The sequence below is a fragment of the Acanthaster planci genome, linkage group LG04 (assembly GCF_054643075.1).
Source record: "Acanthaster planci isolate LZ-2023a linkage group LG04, COTS_SCS, whole genome shotgun sequence".
In the NCBI taxonomy this organism is placed as follows: Eukaryota; Metazoa; Echinodermata; class Asteroidea; order Valvatida; family Acanthasteridae; genus Acanthaster; species Acanthaster planci.
In genome coordinates this window covers 5,285,301-5,303,093 of record NC_141780.1, presented here as the reverse complement: position 1 = coordinate 5,303,093, position 17,793 = coordinate 5,285,301, and the positions used below count along the sequence as shown (strand labels likewise).

The window sequence follows — 17,793 nt, the reverse complement described above, 5'->3', positions numbered from 1 at the left end:
CTAATCGGCGTAATTTCGCAAAAGTATTGCCATATTTCGCAATAATGTTGCGTTATTTAGCAATAAAAATGTGTACTTTAAAAACCTGGCACGGTTTCGCTTCCGTAGTGATCAGCGATACTTAAGTGAGGTAATTTATGTTCTCACTAAGTATCGCTGATCATACCAAGGCCATATACCGGTATTTATCATATAGCTGACACTTTGCCCGTGCCAAGGCATTGTAATCGGCGAACTAAATAATTTCAATAACGCTTCGCTAACAGGAAGTGCTCTCAACCTTGCGGTCACAGGTCGTGCACAATGTACCCAATCACAGTGCAAAGCTCTTCCTTCTCAGCGTCCTGTTTGGGCGCTGGACGACGAACGAAATCGAAGCATAAACGTACGTGACGTCAAGGACGATCCCGACTTGAGTCAAGTCCATGTGTACGTCTACAAGCTGAAAACGCTTTTGAACCCAGAATCACTAAACCAATGCGGCCATCATAGAGACACTTCACCGGGATACAAATTCCTGGCTGTGGAAACCTCACTTTACTACAGCTGATGTCGACATCCTCGGTTACTCCCCCAAATTACCACGGTCATCCCAAATACCCACGCGGTCCATGTTGATCCGAAGTTGTGGGGTGACCCTGAAAACGTCATGCCCGAGAGGTTCGTCGCGTCGACAAAAACAAGGCCGCGTGAGCAAACCAGAATACCTCATACCATTTTCAGTCATGTTTATTTCCTATCCTTACTACTTTCCGTCCTTAGTTTGGTCCCTCCTCTCCCCAAACCAGTTCTTTTGTGGTGTATCCATGTTCAGACCATACCAGACCAGACAATGCCAGACCACCCCACACCAGCCCCGGCCAAGCTTCCTCTCGAGTCCCCACCACCAACTCTAAACCAAAAGCGAGAGCCCACTGCAACAAATTTTGTTCAAAACACAAGTTTGTAGAATTACCTATAATCTTTTGAAATGTTTCCAGTGGATGTTTTGGATATGAAAAAGTATGGTCGTAAAATGAGTCTGCCATTTGCAGTGGATAATCGGTGGTATATGCACTCAACTTATTTCGTGTATGAACTTCCAGCCCTCCTATCTTGTAATACATGTACGTGTTCTGATACATGTACGTGTTCATGATATTGTTATACAGTGAAACCACACGGGAGGGTGCGACTCTATTCCCTCTTTTGGTTCAAGCTGAAGCATTGAAGTAGCGACTTCACATGTAGAAGCCATGGAATAAGAAAAATGTCAGAGTTGGAGCTTGAGTTTTATTCTCTGTTTTTACCCTGAACAGAACGCAGATGGTGTATCGGCGAGCACTAGGCCCAGAAACAGTTTTCCCTGTTTTACATTACACTATTGCGGAAATTCAGGTTCAAGCTCCCAGATGGTGAACCGTAACCCAACTTGGAATCAAAATTTCTCTTAGGTGTACCCAGAAGACTACGTCATCATAGTAGAGTCAAGAGAATAGAGCATGAAAGTTGACCCCTGGTGGCGGGTATCAGGAATCCTTGGATGGGAAAAATAACGTGCAGCAATTTTATCATGTGTATTTTTGCCCGTCCGTTTGCTTCTTTAAAAATCACCTCCAAAACAGACCTTCGAAAAAAAAATTGTTAGGATATTGATTTATAGAAACTAAAAAATACTTGACCTGAAAGAGGAATAACCTGCCAAATTTGACCCTCCCGAAAATCAAAAATACTTGAAGACCACTGCAATTCTGTGGTCTCTTACAATTACACAGATGAACACTTACGAAATTATATTAAATGGTAGTCTTTCGCAAAAACCTAAAATAAAAACGTTAAAATATTTTAAGTATTTTACAATTTGTAAGAAAATAAACTTAAGGATAATCTGCGTTAACGAAAGATTACAAAGTTTAATCTAACGGTTGCCGACAAGGACGGCGTCACGTTAACTTGACTGCATCTAGAGTCCGTATAGGCAAATCTTTGCATCGTTGTACAATCTTATTTTTGGTGTAAAGCCAACAGAATGAATGGTCTTGTTAGAAGATTGGTTGACAGTAGAGATCTAAAGTGGTAAAATTGTACTGTTCCTCAGTCAGACCAGTAATGCAGCATGCTGCCCTGGTCTGGTGCCCCGACTCTGTCTCAGGTGAGGACTCCCTAGAAAGAGCACATTGAAGGTTTTAATACTCGATGCTGCCTGGGCCTTCCACGTACGTAGACATACATACCCTTTCACAACAGAGACAAGTGGTGCACTAGGCTGAGTCTGCCTTATACATGTACAATGATTCGATTCGTTTCTCTTGATAGGCCTATGCTGTCACATACTAATACTTTTCACCAATCAATGTTTGTCCGATTTTCTCGCATTTGGGACTCTTTGAATCTTGAGACTCGCATATGCAGTAGTACTTGTTCGGCCTAACCGCATTTCTGAGCAATTTAAGAAAACAATATTTGTATTGGCTTATTATCTCACACCCTCATCTTATCCTTTTTACTCTCATTTATTTTTATCTATTCTTATAATAATGCAAATATCTATTTTATTTGTTATTTTGTGCTATTATTTAATAATACATGCAGTGTATTTTATATAGGCTTTGCACATGTATAAATTACATACTTTAATGTAACTACCCTGGTGCATGTATGTCATTATATGTGTTTGCTTTTATTAATAGCCCAAGTCCTAATGTTTATAATTATGCTTGTTCACGCTCTTTTCTTTTTAAATTCTTTCAAGTAAGTTAATTTTATATCACTGTCTTTGTCCTCCACTTTTTATGTAGCCTATCTCTATCATTTTAGGAGAGCTAATAGACTAGTTATTTGGTTCGCTTTTTGGTAATCTCTCTGAGGTGTCGTTAGTTTATTATACATATACATATATTATATCAATAATAATAGTAATAATTATTATTATTATTATTATACATATATTATATTGGTCATATTTTTGTTCTTCATTTGTGTTGAGTAGGCCTACACGTAATGATTGTAAGGCGCTTGCTATGACACGCAATTTGACCTATGCCTTCAGAAGGGAACGGACTGCTCGGAATACGGTGCTACCGAGGTTGTGGGGCACTCCCTTTCTCTTCACCGAAGTCGCAAGTTTTGGTTGTACGTGTGTACTTGATCAGGTATGTTTTGCCGACGATAAGGAGTCCTGATGCGAACATGATAAGTTTTTGGCTCGCCAGTTTGTGCCACAGTAGAGTGACAGTTATTTAATTACATAGCCGTGGTAGACTAAAAAAACGTAATGACGTCACATTTTGCTAACAGGTGCACTTTCCTGCGGGGACTCGATGGATTGCGTCTGGCCCACCTCACTGCCTTAGGATAGAGTACATGTAAACAAGGGTGACGTCATGTGTTCCTTCCTCCATGATTAATGGTGTTAGTTTTACATGAACATGTACTGCAGTTCATGTTCCAATGTGCCACATTTGCCCTAGTCTACTCGCGGCATCGTTACACTGGAAATTTCATGTTAATAATTGGTATTAAAAATGTAAGCGATTTGCACTGGCTGGCGTGCATTCGGTTGGATTCCTATGAATGGTTTGCGTACCATTTTGTATGGGATACGTGATACGTGAACAGAGAAAACTGATCTTCAAAATAAGCTTTCCGTGTGACCTGTTTTTGTTTACAATTACACTGAACGTTTTCGGCATTGTTTAAACTGACACTTCAAAGTTGGTTGTGGCAACGGTTATAGGTCGTTAAGCGTTACACAGAAATCATACAACGCCAGGTTGTAGTGCTATGACTTAGTAGCTCACATTGTAATTGGCACCTTGTAATAACATTATTTTCAAATATGAAAACTGGATCAACGATAACATTCATGGTAAAAGTGAGTATGGAACAAACGCTTTGTGAGTAACGGAGTTGATGTGCCTAGCAGTATGATTATTATATTTGTGTCCTCTTGCGACTAGCACAACACTCTCGTTTCAATTGATAAGTATGTTATCCTTGGACAAACACTGAGGAAATAAAAAAAAATGCACTCTCGTCAAATGCTAAGAACAAGACGCCATTTTTTTTATATCCGTATGACAGCACGGACGGCTGTTAGGCCGGCAGCGCGGAGGGCACAATAGTCTATTCATTTCACTGAGAATAGCAATTCACTTGAAGTCTTTTCACGCATCTGGTCTACACAATGGGCTGGATTTAGCCCATTCATCAGCGCTTATTCCACGCTACATGTAGCGGCAATTGCCAAGCTTCGTCATCAGTCTACAACAAAAACTGAATTGCTGCCACTGTCTACAACGAAACTGGCTGGCGAGTGAGAGCTCGCATTGTGTACCCGTAAACCAAGAAATTATGACTCGCTCATAATTATTGTGCACGTAGTGCATTTCCTGGGTGAGGGAATAAGGGTCTACTCCTTGGATTGTCGTTCTGCATGCGTTCCCTTCTTCCTGTTGTCTTCTTGGCCCACCACGGCTGAGGAATATTCACCACGTTCCCGTCTTTATGCGTCGTCTTGGACTTCAGATCGTTACGTGAACAAGTACACACAGATGATGTATTCAAAGTGGGTCTTTGTGCTCCACGCACGAATTGAGGAGTATAGCTAAATGCGCTAAGGGTTAACTGGTGGGGCCGCGCGTCGTCGTTGACAAAGACGCTTGCAGATGTCAGAAACATCGGCAAGATAGAACTTCGATGAAACTGGATGCCATGGAGATCACGAATAGGGAAGGACGAACAGATATATTTGGTATCAATCCTCCTCGGATGCCCCTTGGCTACATTGTGGAGACTTACCCAGCTCCTCAGCCCGTCGGATTCCCCACTGCCATGCCGGGTCCCGTCCTGGAGAACAACACTTTCATCCCGGGAGAAAACCTCCCGAGTACCGTTGGAGTCAAGCGGCCAGCGCTGGAGGGAATTTCGCCGATTGATTTAAGCACTCCGGCAGCCAGCACGGCTCATTCTCTTGACGGTGACAGCCCGTCGCACGACCGAGATCATCACTCCAATCCCGTCGACTCTGCGGAGGCTGGCCAACTGCAGGATAGTGTCATAATGCAGTGCGAAGAAATCCCTGACGACGAGAATGAATCGGTCCTGGACAACACCAGCCCGTTTCAAGAGAGCGTGGAGGTCCTGTCGGACTCCTCCTTCGAATCGGAAGGCGTGTCTGCATCGGAAAGCTACCGCGATGAAGAGAAGACAGCAGGGGAAGGCGCCGCCGTGGCTGCCCAGGATGAGACGTTGGTGCCTTACAGCGAGGTCTTCACCCAACGGTCTATCGCCTACGTCATCGGCGGGTACGCCTACACCAAGAACCGGCAGCAACTCGGCAAGACGTACCTCCGGTGCCGCCAGCGAGGATGCAGCGCCCGCGCAATGATCATGAACAACGTCCAACAGGCCACAGTCTTCAACAACATCCACAATCACCCTCCTCCGGACATCTCCAAGAAGGCGAGGAGGAGGGTGTACTCCGTACCGCCTCCTTATGACACACTGAGCGACGGCAGAGGGAGGGCAGGCAGTGTATCTTCGCCTCAATTGCTACCAGTGGAGAGAGAGCTTCCCAGCGGTATCGTGTGGCAATCTCCACTTGGGGCAGTGGTGCCTTCTGGACTTCAATATCAGAGATCCATGGATGATGGTGTGTCAACCGTACCAAGAATAGTGTACGTCCATTCTCTGCAGTCAAGGTGATTTTTTTTACTCCACGTTGAAACCACATCACATAAAGAGTTCGGTATCCGGCCACCACTTATCTTCCTAAATGTGACTTGAAAATTTAAAAAAAAAATAAATCTAATGAAGACACACTCATTAAGGAGTAAAAAAATTCATAATTTTTTACGAACATTTATATGAAAGTACTTGGACTTTTTCTGTCTTGGCCCACAGACTTAAAGGTGGTGACCGCGTATGGAACTCTGTCCCCTTGCAGTGAACATATAAACTGGTAGTCATTACAGATTGGACACGGGACTTGCCCCACGTGTGTTGCTCATTAGTATTTAAAAAGAAAGCAAAATTCTTCACTGTTTCATTGTTAAGATGCATTTCCCCCTTGTAGTTTAGGTCAAAGTACTGCATGAATACAATTAGAATGATGTTACCCCGCCTTTTTTACGAATTTTAGTAGGCGCATAACTGATCACCCTGCAGCATTTTTGGCCATGCATGCCATACGAACAATTGAACCAACAACACGCAAAATGTTCCGTTTGGTGCCTTTAGATTTGTGGGTCACAAAAGGCCTTGCAAAATTGAAGCAAAGCTCTCCACGTTATGGTAGATTAGTCATGCATGTGAAAAGATGTTTACAACACTTTACTGAGAGGTGCTGCGTGTAGACATGTACTTTTATAAGTTTATTGAGTTAACATTAGTCAGCATTATAACGACGGAACCGTTGCACCTGTTTGTATTTTTTTCATTTGAAGATCCACTCCAACAAGCCTAAGGAACCGATTTTCTAAAAACGGCTGTGTTGTAGACCCGTTTACACATTCTTTTGTTTTTATGTTAATGAATTTGAAAAATGCATAAGTTGACTCAGCAAGGAATCACGGAAGGCAATGGGCGTTGTCAAAGGGGACGGGAGGACGGTAATAGCTCGTTCCACACTCTTGCTGAAAGGTTTTGATTGGTTGAAATGGTTAATGAGGACTGCGTTGTTACGGGCGTGTCCGTTTTCTTCAAAGTTTCGAAGTCCCTTTGGAAAGCGGCTAACTCAAGCACACAACGTTCGTAGAGAGTCAGCAACTCTAGTGGAAGCTTTACTTTTTGTGGAATGCCGCACCCCCGTAAGAAGGAACATTTTTACATTGCAGTCGCGCGCACAAACGCGTCTGTGTACTGTGCTGTCAAAGAAAACAGTTCAAAGCACTCTATTATATCCAGCAATAGTTGAATATAAATTCTATGCAACAATAGTTGAATATATTTTTAGGCGCGTACTCGCCACGAAAGTGCTTTTCAGTTGATTCAGTGCCGTCTCTGGACAAAATGAAGGCTGTTCACACGGAAAACGTGACACCAATAATACCAGTCAATCGAACATACAAAGCTGTTCTTTGCGTGCAGAGGATTTCAGTTTCAATCAGCTTCTATGAAAAAGGCACAAAATGATAGAGGGCGCAAACTACATTGTTGTTAATAAAAATGATGGCTGCTGGCGAAAAATCTGTGGACAAGTACAATACCCCCCCCCCCCAATATAAAACAAAACTGAGCTATCCCTTTTTCGGCCACCAGTTTCCCACAAACAATAGTTATTTGTTTAATTCGCCCTCTGTTTCTTTGTTTTGTTTTTTATTAATTTTTGAAACGCATTAGCACATGCAAGTCAGCTGGGTTCATTCATGGTGGAATGTAAAACGGATTTTTCTTCCAAACGTGACTGTTTACATTTTTCCCCCATAAAAGAATCCCCAACCCCTAAATAGCTGGTAGTGCCATTTAATAGTATTATTTCTATGGTGTACTTGCTCTTTTAGTTTAATTAACGTTGATTATGTCCCACCCAGCGGGGGAACTTGCCCCCCGCCCCCACTAGTCACGCGTATGACTAGGAACAGAGACTACGGACGATAAGGGTCAAAGGTAAAGTTGATCAGCTGACGTTGTACGTGTGAGACCTTGCGGCGCAGCATCAAAGTTCACATTTCGCTAGCGTGGAATAATATTTGAACCATGAGAGAAACCATAAAGCAAATATTTGGGGGTTAGTTCCCCACTCATCGTCGACATCCCATCAACGGGGTACAGTGTACATTGCGACAGACCATATGAGGAGTAGGCGTAATTATATAGTCCACGGTTAGTCATTCATCAGCAATGATCGAGTGCATGCACGGATGCCGTTCGCGCACGATTATTTTCATAAGCGGCAGAGTGGTCAGTGCTTCTGGTAGGAAATTTATTCATAGCATACCCTTGGTTTGGTGTCATTGCTGTCCTTTATAATTGGACCATGATTGGACATGTTGGAAGGACTCGGCAACATCATTGCAACTCTGCGTAGAGCTACAAACCAAGCTTTATGATCATGACAATAGATCACTTAAAGTTATAGGCATGATATGACAGGTAGGAGTAGGTGCCCGGTGATACACCTCCTTCAGTGTCGGTTGCTAAAAAGTGAAGTCGGAAATGTGCATGCAGGAAGTACATGCCTTTGTTTTTTTCAGTATGCATGTACATGGGAGCCTGAAAGTAAACCAAAAGGTCATGCAGCGAGCTTCCAGAACCCAGGATTTGTCCCTTTTAGGTCAGGTGATTTTTCGGTTTCTATAAATTGATACACTTTCAAATATTTTCCAAAGCCTCTTTTCTGAGTTGAATTTTTAAAGAAGTAACTGAACGAAAAATATTACAAATTTGAAAAACTTTGCATTTTATTTTTCCTATCCAAGGGTTCCGGAAGCACACCATCTGGGGTCAACTTTCATGCTCTATACAGACATTGCTGAATTTGTCAACTGGGAAAATACAATCAACTTAAAGAGCAACCCCAACGGCAGTGAAAAAAATGGGCAATGCAGTTTATACTCATGTGGTATCTAAGTAATAAGTTGTATATGTAAAGTGGCACTGTGACTTCTGAATAAATAGTAATAATGCGATAAAAATATGGACCAATTCTGCGGGTTGTCCAAAAACTTTCCATGTTTATACGGTTGGTGAGGCTCCATTCCTCGGACTTGGGACAGTGTATAACTGTAACTAATCAACACACGTGTTACATTACTACCTGTAATTATGTGCATTGACGTGACCATGCCAGCTTAGTGCATACATGCACCAGCCGGAGAACCGTTTCCACAGTGCTATGTCGACAAATTCCTGGAAAAGCCTAATTCATGAGATGTAAATAAAGCGATGATGACACGCTCCTTTCATGAAAGCTAGCCATGGCGCTCGGCAGAAACAGGTCTCAAAAGTAAGTTTTTAAACCCAAAAATATTGCTGAATCTGGGTTTATGTGGCATAGATGTCTATAATGGAATCTACAATGTAAGTAAACATTCATGTACTACGGCCAGATTTCTTATTTTCTTCAACCGTTGGGATTGCTCTTTCAAGTTTACACTCAGCTTCAGGATGTTAGTGTGGTTAGGAAAAATTCTTGACAGTCTTTTTTTCCCTTTTGAAGTGTTTTATTTTGCCATTAACCTGTTGCACTTTATTATTTATTTTTTATCATATAATTATTAAATTTACCCTTTATAACCGAGTAAGGCGATGTGGTTAAGGTATGCACCACGAAGCATGCACCGCAGTCAAGACATTGGGATTTTGATTTTTTTTTCTTCCAGAGAAGTCTCCAAATTTGGCAAATTACCACTTTATTGTTTCAAATTGAATCTTTTCATGATTTGTGGCTCTGGAGGATTTTTACTCAAGGCAAATTCAAGCTCAAAATTGCACCAAGTTTGAATTCCACTTTGCGAATACAAATTTACGGTGACACATATGAAGATTAGTCATAGTAAGAAACCCCCCCCCTATATGAAGATTAGTCATAGTAAAACATTCCCGGCCCAAACACTGCGTATGTTCAGTTGCCATGCCAGCCCAACAACAGTAAAAGCCTGTCAGGACTGGTCTAGGAAGAAGAAGGCAAACTCCCTTTTGAATTCTAAAAGGAGGTAGCGGCTTTTGTTTGAAGATGGAAGATGCCAGCTGGTTTTGATTTTTTTTCATGCTTTTGTGTCCATAAAGGGCTTTCACCCCATCGTAAACTGTAAGTTTTTAAACTTGCATAGCTTGGACTTGAAAAAGCCAAAATATATTAAAAAATTAAACCCCCAAAATGAAAGAAATGAAACAAAAAGGTAGATAGATAGGAAGAAAAGAATCAGGGAGAAATTGGAAACAAGTTTTTGTTTACTTGGCCGAATGAAGATTTTTTTTATAAGAGAAAAATAAAAATTTTAATAGCTCACTTTTTGTTTAATTATTTTTTTTGGGGGGGGGGAGAGTGTGTACAATGTTCAGCAAATAATGCCTCCTCATAGTTGTTTTGATCAAATCTTTGTTGTGCAGAGGGCAGTGGTCCAAGCATGCATAATATCCATTCAGCCCTGCCAGGGCTTACTCTGTTCAGCAGTTGTCAGGAAGTGCTTTTGTTCACTTTCTTTTCATTTCTACGTCCTTTTGTCGTATTGTTTAAAAATAAAAAAAACCTGGCTTGGTCTGCCCAGAGAGCAGCAGAGGTCTAAATTCATTTCAGTCACTCGGTGGTCTTTTGTGTAGCCCTGAATACGGCATTGTGCACCAGAAGAAAAAATGAATGGGTTCAAAGAGAACTCTGTATACATTGTACAGACCGATCAGCTTGAAAATATCCACAAGAGAACCTGGAATAATGACATGGCTTCGTAGTAGTTTAGAAATTTCAGTTTGCGCTGCTGAAATTTGTGCATTGGTTACTGGGTGAAGGAATTGGCCGTATTTGGAATTCACCATGAAAGCACTCGGCCTGTGGTGAGTATGGAGTACGCAGTCAGTTTCGATGAGCCAGGTGTCTTGTGGGAAACGTTGTGACCCTTTCGGATGAAGTACATGTACCAAGTGCATCTTGCTGCATCAGTTTGTGCATACATGCAGTTTAGTCTTAGATGCGAGAGTGTGCATCGTCCAATGCGTACGGTAGTTGACTGCTCAAGATGTTCATCAGGAGCATATTTTGGCGACCCCTAAATAGAAACATGTTTGTGAGGTCAAAGCAATAACCAGGAACATGTTGAGAGTGGCCCAAAAAAACGAAGAACCAGATATGGTTGGGTCACCTGTCAAAGGAAGCAGACGACACTGTTGATGAACATCATTTTCACTCAATATTCAGCATGTTTCTCACCAGTGCTGTTTTTTTTGCATGTTCGAGAAGAAAGTATCTCTTTGAATTCTCTGCATTTAACAATAGATTTTGAAATGCATGATTCACTCAATTGAGGGGTGACAAAATTGTCTGTTTATTTTCCGCCATTTTGAACTGGCACTGAACCAACTCTAACCTTCGGTTCTCATTCGGTCGGAACAATGACATTGCAGAGCCATAACCACTGTCGCAAAAATGCTTAACCAATGACCAAAGCTGAAATACTGGTAAGTTCATGGTTCGGGTTGCCAAAACACGCCCCAGTCACAAGCCACTATGTGCAAACATAGATGAGTTTTTGAAGATGTACATGTATCGGTGGCAGAAAACATTAGTTAACATACGTGTTCAGAAACAATTATTTTCCCAAAGCGTTGCTGGGACATTTATATTTTGCGCGTTCATTTTTAACAGAATCTAATTTCTTGTACATCTGTAATCACATGCAAGGAAGCATACAGATGTTCCAACATGCTTTAATGCAAAGACAAGATTTGCTTAGTTGCATTGTGGATACTCCTTTCACTGGTAAAGATCAGTTTTCTGTGTGTGGATGTGTGTGTCCAGTTCATTCAGTCATGGCAGTGCCTTGTAAACAGAGTGGTTTCCTGTTCAAGGAAGAAGTTATTGTCAGGAGGACTTTGGATTTCCCCAATGATTGTCATTGTCGGTTATCTACCCTGTTACGTCTGCTACACTGCAAGCCTACTACTTCATGGTTTATCTTGGATCTGTTGGATATGGGCATTGGTTGGGAGAAGATTTTTTCTTTCCTTGCTGTGTGACTGTTTAAATGGGGGACTTTGTGCATGTCACTTAGCAATATCATAGTGGTATTTGTGCAGGTAGGCTGCTGTTTTTTTTTATAACAAATGCCCTCATTTTTAGCCTCATGCTTTACATACATGCACATACATGTATGAAGGCATGGAGTCTATGCTGTTAGGTGTATCGACCCACATTCACTGTGTTGCGGCTTTAAACAGGTGTGTGCTTGCCTGTTTCTATTTTCTTGTTTTCAGTAAGATGGCATCGACAGCAAAAGCAAGATTGCCAGAATTTCTGGAGAAGATGGAGAGGGAGTTGGACAAGGTGATGGAGTTTTGGTTGAAGCATTCCCATGACAACTTAAATGGGTGAGTGATGCTAACATGAACCCAACAATTTAGATATTAAATTTTTTTTGTAGTGCATAGGAACCCTCTGAAGTCTGCCATAATCAAACACTGAACAGTAGCCAGCACTTCACTCATTCTAAGAAAAAGCGAGACAGGTACCCCAGTGTGAAGTAATGATTGCTTTACAGTACCCGATTTTTTTCCCCTCGGGGGCCGTGCGGAGTACCCGGGTACTTGAAACCCGACCGTTGATTACGGGCACCCAATTCCATTCTGTCAAACTTATTACCCGAAACTACTTTGGTGAAATTTTGATCCAGCATTGTAGAAAGGCTTGCACCCTCTTTCTATTGATTATTTGCCGGAAAACTATTGGAAAAAAATCTGAATGAAACATCTGTTGAGACTGTGTACCGACAGTTCTCCGTCGTCTACATTGGAGATGACAGTGGTTACGTTATTGTGACACTCAGGTTAAACAAAAGTTTACTTCCGCGTCTTGCTCTGATCTTCACAATAATTGCAGGCAGGTACCCCGTTATGGGAATTGGGTACACCACTGTTTCCCTCTAAACAGGGAGTAATACCAAGTGTTTTTTTTTCAAAGAGTTGGATGTTTATTGCTTTGTTTATTAATTCCAAAGTTCAATCATTGAAGTGGTTTCTATGTAACATTTTCAGCTTTCTGGGGTTGGTGCAATGGCTCAACACATGTACGTGTAATATGTACCTTGACCCCCCCATCAGTATTGTGTCCTTGACCTTGTGATAAATGCACCAAGTCAACATGGACAGTTTGTGTTTGAGGTGCCATGACTTGATTCAGCTCTAGTAATAGTTGATTACGATTCTCTTTCCCCCCTCCCAAAAAAATCACAGTGTTTACCCCTGACTCCCAGGAGAGTTCAACTTGTCAACACTGGCCAGTGTGTTTTCAGTATTTTGTTAACTCAGTACAACTTTGGACATAGTTAATTGCCATATCCCAATGAGCATATATAGTTTGTGTGACAGGCTTACAACTGGCTTAGTGATTTTCTGTTTCCGATTTTAGTGGCTTTTTCGTGTGCCTCGGTCGAGATGGTAGACGGTACGACGACCTGAAATACTGCTGGCTGCAGGGGAGGCAGGTGAGCAGTCCCGCAGTGGAGATTTCGTTTGTGAAATCTCAACCAATCAGCTCTGTTCCCCTTCCCTGACAGGTGGCGGATGGTGGTTGAAGGGTCTGTTGGGGCAAGACACCAGTACACCCCTTTCAATGATTTGATTGGGCGAAAAAGTTGCTCTTGTAAGAAGATCAAACTGTGAAACATTGCAGTTTGGAAGGCCAGTGCGAAGAGTGTCACCAAGTGGTCAAAAGTGACCAAGTTTCCAGCGGTGGCTAACGTCAGGAAAAATTTCTCTAGCCATGTTTTTCCCCAATCTTCTTTCCGCTACCTATCCACCCACCCCTCAATTCCCGAGAACCGTTGCAAGGAACTTTCCAGAATTTGTCCCAAATCCGGTGCTGTACAGAAACCAAATGGTGTAATTCTTTGTACCTGAGACCTCTAGTATGGTTCCTAAAATCCCACAAAATCCAGCAAGTCCAGATGGATTTTGCTGGGTCTGTAAGGGAAGGTTAATCTCTTTCTGTTTTTGGTTTTGTAGGTCTGGATGTATAGTAAGTTGTATAACACTGTTGCCAAATATCACACTCCAGAAGTGCTCGAAGCAGCAAAGAAAGGTAAGTAGCCTATTTTATGACAACTTTTTCCACAAAATTCAAAGAACTTTACAGAATACTTAAAATAGAAGTGCTACATAGAAACATTAAGAAGTATCAATTAATTTGAATTTTTACAGTGTTTAGCTCTTGGTATGTGTGAAAAATGTCATATCTTGGGAATATTAGACTGTTGGGAGTTTTATCTTTTTTTAACTACTTGACGCCAAATGTCGTGTAAACACACACAATTTTCCTTATTTGTTCCACGGAGGATGTGTACACTCATTTTTTTTTTCATTTCTGCTGTTGACGTATTAACGCGTCGTGCTTTGTTGGGTCAAAGCTCAATTGCAAAATTGAAGAATTTGAGGGTAAAAACCCACCTCCTGGCTGCTTTTTCGGGTCAGAAAATTCAACGTTAACTGGCTGTTGTGCCAACAGTTATAAGTAAAAAGATGACTTTTGTACTATTGAATTTTATCAGCTGCCTTGTGAATAAAATTTTTTTTTCTTTAATCTTTTGGGCTTTCTTTACCTGCTGTTATTTGGAAAAAAAAGTATATTTGTTTGAATTCGGATACAGGAGGTCTGTTTTTGATGAATTACGTGAAGAATCCGGCGACCGGGAAATGCTACTTTGCCGTGACCAAAGACGGCAAAGCTGTCAAGATACAGCGGACAATATTCAGCGAGTGCTTCTACATGCTGGCCATGTCGGAACTGGCAAGGGCAACAAAGGACGATATGTATAAGGTAAGGAATGACATTAATGGAGTACATTTATACGTGGAAGTTCTTATTTTGTTTGCGTCTGTTGCCCTTTGCCGGTCCCATGTTAGGGGAAGATTTTGTTTCTTGCTTAACATGCACTGAATTTGTTGGGTGCTGCAGTATTTAAAAAATGTGTTTTTGTTATTGTGACAACAGCTTTTGAAAAAGTATAATAAACGGGAAGGGTAATAAAAGAAATCTCGCAGGTTGACCAATCTCTACTGTGAATGAGAGGTGCTTTATTTGAAACCGCATCAATTTCGTTGTACAAGAGCTTTATTATCAATTCAAATCATACAACTCTAAAAGTCTGACCAATCTCTTCTCTGAAGCAGAGGTGATGGTCAAGATATTCTTGCCTATTCATTTTTTGTAGTAGGAGAATTACGCAAGATACCACAGTTGAAAGTAGATTCCATCAGGAGTCCTTCTTGTTTGTTCAACGTAAACGCGACGTTTTATTGGTTCATATGATCACAGCAAGAGGCGATCAAAATGCTGGACCAGCTCCAGCACTGGGTCTGCGTTGACGACACGGGCTTAGGGCGCCCTCAACTGCTCGGCGCACCACGGGTAAACTCGCTGTCCAGGGGCATGATTTTCCTCAATCTACTGGACGAGTTGACGGCCGGTGATCCAGCGCTCCAAGAGAAGTATGCCTCACTGGAAAAATGGAGCATCGAACAGTCACTCCAACACATGCAGGTATAGACACAATTTTAGTACACGTATTTAAATTTTCTCAACGGATTCTTAGTGTAGCCAGTTCTCCTGGAGAAATATGGACTGCCGGAAATGCTGAAAGCAAAGGTAAAAGTCATTTGAGAGCAAAGCATACAAGCGTGAACACGTCCAGTGCCTCTGCGTTGGCATACAGCAGCGCTGATTAGGCCAATTTCATGCGCGCGCGTACTGCTGCCCCTGCAGGACCTCAGAAGCAGTTCATTCTGGGCATGTGCTGTTGGACTACCAAACTGGCTCCGTGAAAGTTTTCAATTCTGATTTAGGGTCAGCTGTCATGCTGCCAACTAAACCTTCACTCTTTCTCCTGTCATAAAGAAACATGATTTATCTTTGATAATTTCAATGCAGAGAGACGGGACGGTGATTCTAGAAACTGTCAGCACTGATGGCAAAGAACTGCCGGGCTCGGCAGGCAGGCTGATGAACCCAGGTTAGTGCTGACTCAAATGATAGGAGGTGTTGACTTGAACACCAGTTGGGGGTCTTCGGAGGTGAAAGTATTCCAACAGATGGGATTAAGATTTTAGAAATGGTACTGAGGGTGCAAACCTACTGGGCTCAGCTAACAGATTGATGAAGCTAGGTTAGTGTTCGCTTGAACCTAGGCTTAATTACTGGCTGAAGTTAAACTGAGGATGATGGCCTTAGCTAGTATTTTGGAGGTGAAGTCATTGAGGTCATATTTCAGCACAAGTGATGCATTATGGCGCTTACCAAATACTCCTTTGACCAATAGTAATGGTTTCTGATTGTTACTAAGAAGCGACAAGGAGGTCTGATTGGCCTGCAATGAAGTGAATAGCAAAGTGAATTAAAAAGAAAATACGTTGTATAAAAATAAATGTGCTCAGTTCCTAGCATCAATGTGTGATGCACCCTGTTACAAGTTGGTGACATGACTAGGATTTCCTTGATGTGTTTGGCTGTAATAGCAAACTCTGTCCTGTCCATAGGTCACGCCATCGAGACGGGCTGGTTCCTCCTCCAGTGCAGCATGAAGCACGACCTGCCCGAGCTGAGGAGGCTAGCCGCCGACAACTTCATCGCCAAGCCCTTCCAGACGGGCTGGGACCTGGAGCACGGCGGCCTCTACTCCTTCCTGGATGCGGACGGGCTGTCGCCCACCCAGCTGGAGTGGAACATGAAGCTGTGGTGGCCCCACTGCGAGGCCCTCATCGCCTCCCTGATGGCCTACCAGCAGACCAAGGAAGAGCGGTTCCTAGAAATGTTTGAGAAAGTCTTTGACTACACCTTCTCCCGGGTGAGTGAAGTCTGTGAGTTGTACCTTCTCATAGGTGGATATAATTACCATTCAGAGGAGCAAACTTAATTGTTGAGGCATCGATTGGTTGGGTTGGGGTCATATACCCCTATCCCAAGAGGGGATTTCCAAGAAGGGCCTTCAAAGACCAGGCTTTTTAAGGGGAGGGCCTTTAAAGAGAAGACAGTCCTAGAGAGGACCTTCGAACAGGGAACATTCTTAGAGGGGACCTACCAAGAGAGGACCTTCCCCGAAAGGACCTGCCAAGAGGAGGCCTATCTTCAATGGACATTGAATGGACTAGAGGAGGCCTTCCTAAAAAATCTTCTTTCTTAACTCCATTCATGATGATTTCAATACTTTTTTTTTCTTTCTAAACCAGTTCGTTGATGTGGAGCATGGAGAGTGGTTTGGGTATCTCAATCAAGAAGGGAAGGTTACGCACGACTTCAAAGGTGGACCCTTCAAAGGTACATGTCTGCCTTGCTGTGTGCAGTGATATAAACTTAAGAGGCTTGCTGAGGTAACATGGCGATGGAAGGCGTTGAATTGGATTTTTTTTCTCAGTCAAGCATGATTGATTGCTGCGTGCACTGCTGAAGTATATGAAATGGGTGGGTTTTCCCAGGATTTGGGGATTTCAGGCTGTTACCCTTAGCAGTCGTCAGTCCTTTACCTGTTGCAGGATTGACGACTGTTGGGGTTGATCTTACAGGTTTTGCTAGTTTCTAGCACTTTGCGCAAAAAAAACCCGCAAGTGCTAGGTTCACATCGTCACAGCCATTTTTGAGAGAACTCAAAATGTGGAATGCCTGTGAAAGCCCTGAGAGGTCAGCTCTGAATCATTGTTGCCACTGTTACAACTTCTTTGTTTTTCCCCGTTCCACTGCAACCACAGGCCTTAACCACTTCGGACCGGGGCATTTTTCAACGTTGAGGATGCTGGGCCGGCATGACTATCATTTTTTCTGTTTTCAAAATCCTTCAACAATTCATCATTCCATTTAACAGTCGTTTATAGCCGAACGGAGTAATCTTCAGGCACTACTCTAAGTTGACAGGTGACCTTCATTGACACCCGAATATTTCAGCCAGGCCTGCAGCCTTGTAAACAGAGCCCAGATTGTGCGGTATCACACAGCTGTCTTTTGTTCACGAACCTGGCTCAGTGCACTGCTGACCTCTTTTCAATAGGGGCCAGATTAGCATGCAGCGGTGCTGTGTGGCTCATCGCTGCGGTGGTGGAGAGCTTTTGTCCCCGGTGGTAATCCGCTTGCTCTAAATACCCCAAACCCTGGTATACGGTTTCAAAATAATGCTGGAT

At 42.5% G+C, this 17,793-nt stretch overlaps 1 protein-coding gene across 1 annotated transcript in view; it reads left to right on the top strand.

Annotated features, from left to right (window-relative positions):
- Positions 1-4,266: 4,266 nt before the first annotated feature.
- Positions 4,267-17,793, top strand: part of renbp (renin binding protein) — a 15,916-nt gene continuing 2,389 nt past the window's right edge. The window contains exons 1-9 of the mRNA XM_022225580.2: positions 4,267-5,681; positions 11,890-12,003; positions 13,040-13,115; positions 13,636-13,711; positions 14,277-14,446; positions 14,945-15,169; positions 15,557-15,638; positions 16,162-16,469; positions 16,852-16,939. Of these exons, the coding sequence (XP_022081272.2) occupies positions 4,678-5,681; positions 11,890-12,003; positions 13,040-13,115; positions 13,636-13,711; positions 14,277-14,446; positions 14,945-15,169; positions 15,557-15,638; positions 16,162-16,469; positions 16,852-16,939 (2,143 nt within the window). The 5' untranslated portion in view covers positions 4,267-4,677. The remainder of the gene's footprint in view (positions 5,682-11,889; positions 12,004-13,039; positions 13,116-13,635; positions 13,712-14,276; positions 14,447-14,944; positions 15,170-15,556; positions 15,639-16,161; positions 16,470-16,851; positions 16,940-17,793) is intronic.